The sequence below is a fragment of the Martes martes genome (genome assembly GCF_963455335.1).
Source record: "Martes martes genome assembly, chromosome: 14".
NCBI lineage: Eukaryota > Metazoa > Chordata > Mammalia > Carnivora > Mustelidae > Martes > Martes martes.
The window spans coordinates 31,050,952-31,064,478 of NC_137902.1; the positions used below are offsets into that span (position 1 = coordinate 31,050,952).

At 41.7% G+C, this 13,527-nt stretch overlaps 1 protein-coding gene across 1 annotated transcript in view; it reads left to right on the plus strand.

Moving 5' to 3' along the window:
- The first annotated feature begins 951 nt into the window (after positions 1 to 951).
- TM9SF3 (transmembrane 9 superfamily member 3) overlaps positions 952 to 13,527 on the plus strand; it is a 67,484-nt gene continuing 54,908 nt past the window's right edge. The window contains exons 1-2 of the mRNA XM_080822739.1: positions 952 to 1,224; positions 11,763 to 11,958. Coding sequence (XP_080678865.1) covers positions 1,129 to 1,224; positions 11,763 to 11,958 — 292 coding nt within the window. The 5' untranslated portion in view covers positions 952 to 1,128. The remainder of the gene's footprint in view (positions 1,225 to 11,762; positions 11,959 to 13,527) is intronic.

Sequence of the window (13,527 nt, forward strand, 5' to 3'; positions counted from 1 at the left end):
ACCTGTTGGAGAGGATAAACGGGGAGGGAAGATTGGTGGCAGGGATTTTGTTAGATTGCTGCAATACGTTGAGATGGAGATTGGCTGTTACTGGCAGAAGAAAGGAAAAATAGATTTTGAGGCATTTCTAACATCAAATCCTACCACTTGTTGACTTATGATGGTTGAAAAGAGACCGTCCGACTACAGGTTCCAGCGTTTGGGTGCCATATTTACACGACAAGCATTTTTAAAGTGCCTACTACGGGCCTGGCACTGTTCTGGACACAGGATCTCTGCTTAGGAGAGGAGCTCGGGTTCCAAGAGGAGTTTAAGTCATGGACAGGAGACCAACGGTATAATCGAACAGATAAATGAGTAAGAATTTCAACAAGATCGATTAGTAGGGGCCCGATAAATAGTCAAGTGACTCTGAAACACGTATCCACTCCTGTACGGGTCTAACAATCTCCAGGACGATGAGAGGCGCGCGTGATTCATTCATGGCGGTGGACGGGAGCCTGCAAAGCGTTATCTGATCTGATCTCCCAAGCTCCAGAAGCTGCGGGTCCCACCCCACTTCACAGGCGAGGAAATCGAGGCCAGGAAAACGTAAAACGTTTTGGCCAAGGTCACAGAGCTCCCAGAGCCCGGACGCGGCCCGAAAAGCGCGCGGGTCAGGTACCCGCGCGAAGCTCCAGGCCGAGGCCGTGGGTGCGCGCCGCCGCTCCCGAGCCCCCGGGGCTGAGGGCCCGGAGGCCCCAGCGGGCCCGGCGGGCGACCCGGCAGCGCGCGGGGCAGCCGGAGCAGGGGGCCCCGGGCGGCCACTGCTCGCGCCTCCCGGGGGCGGGGGCGGCCGGCGGCGGTTGCGGGCCCGCGTCGCGAGGCACTTCCGGCGTGTGCCGGGGTGGCCGGATGACGTGGCTGAGTCAGAGGAAGAGGCTGAGAGGCGCCGGGGGGCGGGGGAGGCTCGGGAGCGGGCGGTGACGGCGGCGGCGCGGAGGAGCCAGCGGCTGGGCCCGGGCCCCGTGCGTCTGTCCGCGCCCCGTGGATGCGAATCGGCCGCGGCGGAGGCGGCGGCGGCGGAGGAGGAGGCGGAGGAGGAGGAGGAGTCGGTGCGCCGGCGCCGTGCCGGTGGGAGCGCGGAGGATGAGGCCGCTGCCGGGCGCTCCCGGCGTGGCGGCGGCCGCCGCGCTGTTGCTGCTGCTACTGCCCCGGGCCCGGGCGGACGAGCACGAGCACACGGTGAGAGGCGCCCCCGGCCGGAGTGGCCGCCCTCTCCCCCCACCCCCCCGCCGCCCAGTCCGGCTTGGCGCGGCCTGGAGGGCTGGGCGGCCCCGGCGGAGCCCCGCGGCCGCGGAGGACGCCTTCCGGTTGGGCCTGGCGGAGCAGGAACCCCGGGAGCTGGGAGGAGGCGTTTGTGGGCGCTCCCGGGGCAGGACTCCGCTCCCCAGCGCCTGGGCCTCCTTGTCCAACCCGCACCTAAATGGCGCCACGCTGGAGGGCCTGGGGGGCCGGGGGCCGGGGCGGGACCATGGTGGGGGTCGGCGCTCACTTCCCCGGGGAGGGGCCGGCCGCGGGCAGCCGGGCTCGGGGCTGGTGCCCCCGGGGAAAAGAGCTGCGCTCTGGCTACCGGGGGCTACGACACAGCGGAAGATGGATGCATCACGATTACCCGTCATACACTAACCAGGAAATATCCGCCGCTCCTTGGTCCTCACCGGCCTTTATTTTCTCTCCTGCCCAAACCGGATCAAGCCCCTGGCGTGGGGACGGCACCGATAAACTTGGGGTGAAGAGCAGGTTACACGTGTACGTGCATGCACTCAGTGTGCACGCACTCGCTTCTGGGCCTTGCTTGTAACTTTCTGCGCACCCTTTCCAGCCCCTAGATGAGGCTCCCATCCCCAGAGGTCTCCGGGCGGCTTCTGGCTGTAGGGGGTCTTGAAGTTCCCAGGGTTCCTGTAGGCCGAGAACAGTCCCTTTCGCGTTTGGCTTAAAAAGTGATTGGCTGTTTATTTAATTAGTATTTTCACATCAAAGCGTGGATGTTAACGACTCTTCAAATGACTTTCACTGAGGGCTGTAACTCGATGGTTTTCGGAGTGGTAGATGCGAACCAGGCAGGGAAGTCTTGTAAACTGAGATGTTGCTTAGCGAGTAATTTTTTTTGAAATATCGTAACTCATTAATGACGTGATTTTTCGTGAGAGGTTGTGTACGTACTAGATCTGAAAGATTTGGGTGAGTCTTGCTGTCATTCCTGATAAGTGAGGAAGTGAAGAGATCGTCCTTATTTATTCAGTGACCCTACTTTAGATTTTATTTGTAATCAACCAGACTTCTTTTTTCTAGTTCCTGGGTTGGCTGAGCTTTTATTTTAGCTAATGGAAGCTCTAAGCTTTTGGCTGTTTTACCTTCAGTCACAGCCAGAAACTTCGTGTGTGTGTGTATTTTTTTTTTTTTTTGGAGGCACGAATCTGAAATCAGTGACATGTTTTTGTGCTATATTTGTGACTTCACCTTAAGATAATTCTGCTCATAGTTTAAACAGTTAAATTAAAAAACTGTTTGCTGTTGTTTTCTCTGTCAGGTAAAATCTAAAAGTGTAAGAACCTGTTCATTTGCAGTGGGCATCCTTTTAGTCAATTGTATTTTCACTAATATTTTTCCAGTTTTTTGAACAGTCAAGGAAAGTTACCAAATAAAACTCACAGCCCTTTCTTAGCATACAGGCATACAAGTTTAAGATTAGTATTCTTCTTTTTGATCTTCTGTTTTATATAGACTGTTATAAATAGGGAAAACTATTTTTCACAAATTTGAGGTATATAGAAAGGACTGAGTTTAATTTATAGATGTAAAATGTAAATACAGATTGCACTGAAATTTTATTGCCGGGAACATTTCAATTTTTTATACTAGTAATAGAATATAAAATATATGAGAAATACTTTTTGAGAGGATATAGTGTGTGTGGGATAATTGCTGGCAGAAAGATTTAGAATCCATTTCATTTTATTTGTGTCTACATTGAACTGGTCTCACTTGGTTACCTGTTATTAACACACACATATATATATGCATATATAATATATATTATTTATTTATTAAAGATTTTATTTATTTGACAGAGAGAGAGACACAGCGAGAGAGGGAACACAAGCAGGGGGAGTGGGAAAGGGAGATGGAGGCTTCCTGCCAAGAAGGGAGCCTGATGTGGGTCTCAATCCCAGGACTTTGGGATCATGACCTGAGCCGAAGGCAGACACTTAATGACTGAGCCGCCCAGGTGCCCCATTTTGCTTTTGAAAAGCAAAAATGTTGTAGGAAGAATAACATTAAGCTGTAAGTATAAAATTTAAATAAGTGTCTTTTTTTGTTGTTGTTATTAGCCAAAATTTTTACTTTTCCCAAGTTTCTTAAAAATATTTTTTGAAAACTGGGCATTCATCTTAGCCAGATAAAAGTACTGAAAAGGTTATGGTCAAGTGGATTTTTTTCCCAAGAGCATGGAAGTAGCTAATGAAGAAAGAATGATATTGAAGGAGGAGAAAAATTGCCAAGGGAAGGGTATTGAGTAGGTGTGTAATAAAAACTTGGGGAATTGAATTATGAATTAGAGAGCAATTCTCAGAAGTTAGTTTGCCCTTTAGATTAACTTTCTGTGAAGACAGTTTCCAGATAGAAATAATAACTAATAGGACTTTTGTTGGCAACATGTGCTGGGCACTGTTCTAAGTACTTTACTTATATTAACTCTTTTTTTTATTTTTTTAAAGATTTTATTTATTTATTTGACAGACAGAGATCACAAGTAGGCAGAGAGGCAGGCAGAGAGAGAGGAGGAAGCAGGCTCCCTGCTGAGCAGAGAGCCTGATGCAGGGCTCGCTCCCTCGATCCCAGGACCCTCGGGTCATGACCTGAGCTGAAGGCAGAGGCTTTAACCCACTGAGCCACCCAGGCGCCCCTATATTAACTCTTATTTTAAATATAAATAACCTGTGAGAGAGATAGTATCATACCCTTTAAAAAAAAAGATTTTATTTATTTGACAGAGATCACAAGTAGGCAGAGAGGCAGGCAGAGAGTTGGGGTGGGGAAGCAGGCTCCCCGCTGAGCAGAGAGCCGGATGCTGGATCCCAGGACCCTGAGATCGTGACCTGAGTTGAAGGCAGAGGCTTAACCCACTGAACCACCCAGGTGCCCCATACCCTTTTTATAGATAGGGAAGCCAACACTAGGAGGTTAAGTTATTTGTCTGAGGCCACACAACCAGTGGGGAAGGAGGTAGGATTTGAACTCAGTCTGAATTAATAGTCTTTTACACTTTCATAGAACATGCTCTGCAGCCCTTTATTGTAAAAATAGGACAGTAAAACACTTGGTATTAAATTGAGTAGTTCTCTGTATTGATAATATTTTTAAGTTCTTAAAGAAATTTTTGGGTAAGTCTAGCTCCGTTAATGGGTTGTTACTGAAGAAATGTTTGGATAGCATTAAGGAAGGATAGGGCCCACTTAATGGGCATTTGACCTGTGCAGTCACATACTATGTGCAAGCATTGGATACTTTGCTTGATTTGATGTTCTTCTGTCACCATCTAGAAATTTTTAATTTTTTTTTTTTAAAGTAACCTGTACATCCATCGTGGGGCTTGAACTCATGACCCTGAGATCAAGAGTCACATAGTCCAGTGACGGAGCCAGCCAGGAACCCCTTAATAAATGTTGAACAAGGAGACCTGCATTTTTATTTTTTTAAGATTTTATTTATTTGTCAGAGAGAGGGCACAAGCAGGGGCAGTGGCAGGCAGAGGGAGCCCGATGCCATACATGATCCCAGGATATCAGGATCGTGACCTGAGCTGAAGGCAGGTGCTTAACCAACTGAGCCACCCAGGCATTCTTTTTATGCACTTTTTAATGCAGAGCTCTTATAATGTTCTCATAAGGATAATGAGAAGGAAATATGCTGTTGACTTCTAGAGGCTATAGAGTAACATCTAGAATATATAAAGATGTGTCCTTTCACCTTTCTACACTAGAATCATAAATGGATTGCAGGACATACTATTTGGAGTAAAAAAATAATGAGCACTTTCATGAAACACAGCCCTTAATATATGATTAAGGGTCATAAAAAAGACTTTAGAGTGAGTCAGGGGTGTAGAAGGTGGGGTTTATGCTTATTTGGTTTTCTGAAACTCAGAGAACTTGGAAACATCTATAGTTAGAGTACTGTGTCTCCCAAGATTCCAAAGGACTCTGTTAAAAAGATTTCAAATTGAGAATCAGAATTTTAGAACTCCGAAGTCTTGAGATCATTTAATCCAACACACATTTTCCCCAAGACCTGAAGAGGCCTACTGACTCTCTAGTCCTTGCTTTTTCTACTTGCCTTGTAGCAATAGTATGTAAAGATGTCAGCACCAAAAACCAATGATGAAGGGCACCAGAATCTTAATGCATTTCATGGTTTGTACTGCAGTCTTGAAGTTTATGGGTTCTGTTTCCTTAGGGTCACAAAGTCATTTTTTTTTCTTTCTTTTGGTCTGTTAATATACCCCAGTTCTGTGCTTGGCACAGTGGTATTTAATCAGTGCTTGTTCAGTGACTGGAGTAATTAGGGAGCTGCTAGGAACAAGAACATGCAGTGTTGGAAGCGAGAGACCCTATTGCTTAAAGCACAGTGAACCAGTCGAGACCATTGTTCATTTAAGATGCATAGTGTTTGGGATTCCTTTTGTGACTTAGGGCTCTAATTAGGCTAAATTCCCCATTTCTTCATGGCCCATTGTAGCTCTGGTAGGTAATGTTAGAAGGACCTGATCTGTGCGTAGTTTACAGTCAGCCTCTGCTATAAACAGTTATACCATTGAGTAATTTTAGGAATAGTTTGTTTGCTTTCCTTTGGCAAATAGCAGCCTTTTGTCTTTGTTTTTGAGAGTATAGCCCCAAGAGGGGCGCCTGGGTGGCTCAGTAGTTAAGCGTTAGCCTTCGGCCCAGGTCAAGATCCCAGGGTCCTGGGATGCACCACTGCCCTCCCCACCATCAGGCTCCCTGCTGGGCAGGAAGTCTGCTTCTCCCTTTCCCACTCTCCCTGCTTGTGTTCCCTCTCGTGCTGTGTGTATGTCTCTCTGTCCGGCCAATAAATAAATAAATAACAATCTTTTAAAAAAAAAGTATAGGAACTCTTAAAACTTATTTGAAGATTTATAGAGAACAAATTCTTTACTACAGGTGAAGCTGTGAGTACTTTAATATAGATCAGTTTTTAGGAAATGCCATAATTCGTTGTCCTATTTTCAGCTGTAGTCTATGGTAGACTCAAAGTTTATTTAGGTACAAAGCTATTTTGAGAGAGAGGGAGAGAGCACAGTTATCTCAAGGGACTATCCCAAAATATACTTCTATATTTTATCATTTATTTATATTAAAATTGTGATGTGTTTTAAATAAATAAAAGACATTGAAATTATGATTTCTGAAACACTTTCAGAACTAGATTTTTGCTTTCTCAGATACATAATTTTAAAACATGCATCTTTTACTTCATCCCATGAAAGTAGTGGCATTTGGGTGCTTATTCTGAGCCATTAGTGCTTTGCCTGTATATATAAATTTTTATTTCTTTATTCAGATTTTACATGAGTACAACAGTAACACTATCTCCTAAAGTGTTCCTCCTGAGAAAAAGTAATTCATGGTCTCTATCAAGAAGGGAAACCTCTGTGTCTCCCCTTTTCCAGCACATAAACAGTATTTAAGTAAGAGAGGCCTAACATTGGTGACATCTTGAGAATAAAGGTCATGCCTTTGGAAATTAGAACACAAGTAGCTTTCTAGGAAAGTTTTTTCTTGGGGGCAGATTAAAGGTTCAAATGGAAAAGTTCACTATTCAGTACTGTCTTTAGTTGCTTTGTACAACTTTACTTTTTTCATATTTTCATTTAGTTTTTGCTTTTTAACTAATGAAACTGACTAGGGATTAGAAAAAATGTAGTCCCAAATTTGTAAGCATGATACTAATTAGTTATATGATCTTGGACAAATTATTTAACATCTCTGTTCTTTAGTTTGTGTAATGTGTAAAATGGGGAAATACTAGGATCTATCTTGAAAATTTTGTGAGGATTAAATATTCATGTAAAGACCATAGGAACTATGCCTAACACATAGTATGTGTTTATTAAGTGTTAGCTAATGATACTGTCAGAAAAGATGGTGAGATCATGTTAGGGATTGGTCTGTAAAGGCTTTACCTCATCAGAATTGAAGGGTTTGAGAAAGGAGAAATTTGAGTAGTTTTGAAGGATAAGTAGAACTTGGCTAAGTGGAGAGAAGGAGGGCACTATAGATTTGGGAGAATGGCATGAGAAACAAGGTAGGAAAGGAAAGGAAGGGAAGACCATATTATAAGCCATTTTGGCTAGAGTGGACAGCTCAGAAATTCACTTTAACAGTGAAACTCTTCTGAGAACTGGAAAATGAATGGAACGGTGAGATGGAGAATGCAGGTAGTCTGAATTGGCCTCCTCTCATTCATCTGCTTCCCAGAAAGGCCTCATGGAAGGAGCCACCGCCGTGCTCAGGGATCCCCTCATTCACTGCTGTGCTTCCTTGGCTTTTTTTCTCCCCCTCTTCTGGTTATACTCTGCAGGGAAGTTATAAAACTCAATCTTTCTCAGTGTCATTGGCCAACTCAGAGTTCTTCCAAGGAAAGGATTTAAAAGAGCATGCTAGGACTTCATGGAATGTTTTGAAAGTGAATGAGGTTAGCCTTTTAGCCATGAGTAGAGAGAAGAGCTTACCTGTTGCTCTCTTCCTGCAGAGTGGTGGAGGTCAGGGACTGTCTCAGCAGCTTTAGGGAAAGGAAAGATTTTTTTTTCCTTTTTAAAAAGTTGTTTTAAGTCTTTCGATATTTTCTCATTTCAAGATATTTTTAAGACACATTTTCTGTCTTGAAAAAGAACTCTTGTCTTGGGAGCACTTACTGTCAGGGATAATCAAGAACTGCAGTGAAAAGTAACATTTTAAATTCATTATATTGACCATGGTAGTGTAAAAGAAAAGGGGCATTTTTGACTTAATGTTCACCCTAACCACACCCCCTGTATGTGTCTGTGTCTGTATATGTATGAAGGTGTGTGTGTATTAAATATGTATATATATTTCTAATTATTATTTCAGTCCTCTTCCCCAAAGGACTCTGTGGCTACAGAATGGTGTAGGTTTTGTGACCGTGCAGTTTCCGTCATGTCATCACAAGCCTCCTGCCCTGTTCAGGTTTCACGAAAGGCTAAAATAAGTGACTTCAGAATGTGTAGATGAACATACACTGTGACCCTTTAGTTATATTAATCTTACGTTTCAGTTTGTATAAAATAAACGAAAGCCCTATTTTAACAAGTATTTATGTTCAGGTTTTTGTCTGTTTTTAAAGGAATTAATGAGTATTGGAATTTATAGAAAGTGTTCTTGTGCTTATTTTTACAAGTAACATTTAAACATTGCTGCGTTCTCAGCAGGATTAATGACAAGGTCCTCATTGATGGGTCCTCTTGTTCATTCTAATCTCAAATGGAAAAAATCTTAAGAAAATCTGTTGATTTTCTTTCCTCCTTCCATGTCCATATTAGCACGGTCAATAATGTTTCTGGGCTCATCATTATTTGATGTGCTATTGGACTTTCGTGTGCTGTTGGACTATGTTTATACAATACCTTCTCTAAAACAAAGTGTATTTTGTTACCTCCCCTTACTTTTTTCTCTAAAAGGGTACTGTTGTAGGCAGTGCCACATATCAGTCAGTACACATACTTCAAGCTTTTTTAAAGTCAGTTGCTAATGAACTTTACATTTTACCATTTGTCAGTGTTTTCCCATCGTATTTATTAAATATTTTTTGTGTACATTACACTATGCGGAGAGCTTTCTGCCTAGCAAGCAGGTCTCGTTTCTAATACCAGTTCTGTTTAGTTGATAATTGATTGGTTTAGCTCACTGCTTTGAGAATTCTTTTTTTTTTTTAAAGATTTTATTTATGTATTTGACAGACAGAGATCGCAAGTAGGCAGAGAGACAGGCAGAGAGAGAGAGGGGGAAGCAGGCTCCCCGCTGAGCAGAGAGCCCAATGTGGGGCTCGATCCCAGGACCTTGGGATCATGACCTGAGCTGAAGGCAGAGGCTTAACCCACTGAGCCACCCAGGCGCCCCTGCTTTGAGAATTCTTATGCTATAACCATATATGTTTAGCAGAAGGGAGTACCTTGATTGATTGGTGCTGTGTGACCATGAGTGTTGGATGGAAGAGTGGTGGCATACATAACTGAGTGGGGATGTATGGATATATTAGACCTTTGATTCATTCCTTCATATGTGAAGATTATATACAATTGTTTTTCTGAATTCACTTGAAACCACTTATGATTTTCTGTATTTTTATTCATTCTGACTCTTCTCTACCAAGGCAGAATTAATCATTCCTTTATTGTTGCTAGAGTAGCCCTTTACTACCTTAATTTTAACACATATTCATTGTTAAGCATTTACTTGTCTGGCTCCACTATGGATTGTGAACTTCTTAAAGGAAAGGACAGTATTTTGTTTATTTGTACATTAATCCTTAAACCACATGGGTTTGAACTGCATAGGTCCACTTACATGCAGTGTTTTTTTTCCATAAATACAGTACAGTATGATAAAATGTATTTTCCTTATAATTTTCTTAACATTTTCTCTTCTCTAACTTACTTTATTGTAAGAATATGGTATATAATACATATAACATACTAAGATGTGTTAATTGACTGTTCATGTTTATGTTTATGTTGCCAGTAAGGCTTCTGGTAAACAGTAGGCTGTTATTTTGGGGGAGTCAGAAGTTACATAATGGATTTTTGACTGTGGGGTGTGTTGGTAACACTAACCCTGCATTGTTCGAGGGTCAGCTGTGTATCCTTAATACCACTTAATGCTTGGTATGTGTCTCATATATTCAAAAAGTAGGATAGTTTATTATTTTCTTTTTTTTTTTTAAGATTTTATTTATTTATTTGACAGAGAGACAGAGAGCACAAGCAGGCAGAGAGGCAGGCAGAGGCAGAGAGAGAAGCAGGCTCCCCGCTGAGCAAGGAGCCCGATACGGGGCTCGATCCCAGGACCCTGAGACCATGACCTGAGCCGAAGGCAGCGGCTTAACCCACTGAGCCACCCAGGCGCCCCAGTTTATTATTTTCTTAATGACCTGGATGATATTTTATATGAATAATGAGACATTTATTATGTTTGAAGAAGAGGTGATTAGATCTAAGTCATAGGGTACTGGTGGTGTGAATCAAAAGGAAGAGGCAGAGGCTCTGGGTAAGAGTAGACAAGTCAGTATTTTTTGGAATACAGAGGAACTTGGAGTTTGAGTCTGCTGTTTGAGAGAATGGTGGTACCATTAGAAAAACAGAGAGGAAAGAGAGGCTACATTTGGGTGGGACAAGTATGGTTTTGGAGTGATTGGATTTTGATCAAAAACGTTTGTATAACTTAAATGGAGCACTGGAGGTAAGAATTTGGTAGTTTGGTTAGTTGGATAGCTTCCTCTGTTACATGCTCCATAGCACCTTACTTTATTATAATTGTTCAGTGTCCATCTTTCCAGTTATCTGAGCTCCAGTAGCACAGGGAACATGTGTGGTTCAAAGCTGTATCCTCAGTTACAAACATAATTTATTGGTATGTGGCACGCACTCACTAAGTAATTGTTTAGTGCCTTAACTTCTACACTACTAGTTGACTTAAATTGTATCCAGTGTTGTCTTCAATTTATATTGCCGATTAGGATTACTAGTTTTAAAATTATTTGGGTAATTGCTTTTCATAGAATCATTGGAATTTTGAACTTGAGATCTTAGAAATCTTTGGTATATCCCCAAGTTGGTTGCTGGAAAGGTGAAGTCACCTACCCAAAGTCATTGGACCACACTCCAAATTTAGCTACGTACAGTATTTACTGATGGGGAGAACCATAGTTTTTTATTCAAAGAAATATGCAGATAGTGTATGTCTTTCAGGCTAATAAAGCAGGGCTGGGGAATAGCATGATGGCTTGAATGGACTGTGGGGATTCCATAGTGTGGCTTTCTCTTCCTTTTGTTCAGTCATTTCTCTTCTTTCTAGTACTTTGACCAGTGGCCATGGAAAAGATTAGAAAGTAGATGAAATTTTATTTGTGTTTGCTGGCAACATTAGATTTTTTTTTTAGTTTCTAATGATTAACATGGGTTTCGGGTAAGCTATTGATTTTCTTTCTTCCTTCCATGACCATATTAGCACGGTGAGTAATGTTGTTTCTGGGTTCATCATTATTTGATGTGCTATTGGACTTTTGTGTGCTATTGGACTGTGTTCATATAATACCTTCTCTAAAACAAAGTTTAAGAAGAGGTGGATCTGCCTGAGACCACAATCAGAAGATAAAATTTTTAAATTCACTAAGTGTCAGGGCACCTGTGTAGCTTAGTTGTTTAAGCGTCTGACTCTTGAACTCAGCTCAGGTCTTGATCTCAGAGTCTTGATCTCTAATTTTGATTTTATTGTCTACAAGTGTAAAATTCATCAAGTGTCTTTTTTAAGGTGTGGACATTGATCATCAGATAAAAGTAAACTTACGGTATTTTATTTTATAGGTTCCCAGAGACAGTATACTTTTGTTTAGAACAAATAACAGATATTCCCTTAATTTGAATTAGATTTAAAAAAAACATATTATGATATGCTTTTTTGTTTCAGTATCAAGATAAAGAGGAAGTCGTTTTATGGATGAATACCGTTGGGCCCTACCATAATCGCCAAGAGACATATAAGTACTTTTCACTTCCATTCTGTGTGGGGTCAAAAAAAAGTATCAGTCATTACCATGAAACTCTGGGAGAAGCACTTCAAGGAGTTGAATTGGAATTTAGTGGTCTGGATATAAAATTCAAAGGTAAGTAAACCTTAGTAGTTCTTATAATACAAGTTAGATTGTAGATCAGCATTTCTCAGTTTATGCCTTATTGACATTGGAGCCAGATAATTCTTTTTTGTGGGTGGCTGTCCTGTACATTCTAGGATGTTTAGCAGAGTTCTTGGCTTCCATCCAGTAGATGCCAGTAGCACCCTCCAGTTGTGACAACCAAAACTGTCTTCAGGCATTGCTGATTGATCTTAGAGAACCACGGCTCTAGACTCTAAAAAAATGTTTAATCTACAAGTTAAATGTATTGCATTTAGAAAAGTATGTTAGTAGCAAAGATTTATTTGGAATATTTGTAAAATAATAAATAATTGTTAATAAAATTCTACTTCCCTAAACTATTTCTTTCTGAAAAGTGATTTCTGGTAAACTCTCTAGTGACTGGATGTATGTGGTCAGGGAAGGCCTTCATAGATTCACAGTTTTTGAGGTGCAGGGATATAGTGGGGTATATGGGATACTTAAAAATCTTGTGTAAAGCCTCAAATCCAAACTGTACCATTGGCTCAGAATGTATTAATCAGTATGTGTTAATTTACTCTCTCAGTTCCTATAGGGTAGTGTGGTTTTAAATTTTAAGTCAGGGACGTTGGGGTGGCTCAGTCGATTAAGCATCTGCCTTCAGCTCAGGTCATGATCCCAGGATCATGGGATCAAGTCCCCCATCAGGCTCCTTGCTCAGCGGGGAACCTGCTTCTCCCCCTGCCTGCTTCTCCCTCTGCCCACTGCTCCCCCTGCTTGTGCTCCCCCCCTCTCTCTTTCTGACAAATAAAACCTTAAAAAAATTTTTAGGTCAAAGACTTGTTAAAATTGGAAGAAATACTCATCTGTTTATTATGCTGGCATCTATTTTATCAGACCGTTAGGTATGTTTAAACTTTTAATTTTCCTCTGTGAAATTTGCCAGAGAGTATATTTCCTGCATAGACATTTTTAACTCAGTGAGCAGAAGCCTGAGTAATTGAATTTTTACAGGATCTTTGATGAGGCATCTTGATTTTTGAATAGAGCTTGGATCTTGTAATCAGGAGCTTTGAATTTTAATCCTATTTCTTTTACTGTATTGATTTTACTGAAGTTCTTTACTCTAATTTTGACTTCATTGTCTGCAAACGTAAAATACTGACTTCTGCTATTTTTGCACTTTATTTTTTTTTTAATTTTTGCACTTTTGAGAGGAGGATGTAATTGAGAGATTTTACTTATTTATCATTTACTTAGAGATTTTATTTATTTGAGAGAGAGCACCAGTGAGGGAGAGAGTATGGGGTGGAGTGGAGCTGAGGGAGAGGGAGAAGCAGACTCCCTGCTGAGCAGGGAGACCAATGTGGGGCTTGATCCCAAGATCCCTAGATCACCAACCTGAGCCTAAGGCAGGGGCTTAACTGACTGAGCCACCCAGCCTCCCTGATTTGAGATGTTTTAAAATAATATTTTAAAGATGTTTAATTTTGGTTGGTTAAATTTTATTCTTGTGTTTAGAGTATTTTTTTTGTTACTGTTCAAAATCGATATATGTATATGCATTCTTCTCCCCCT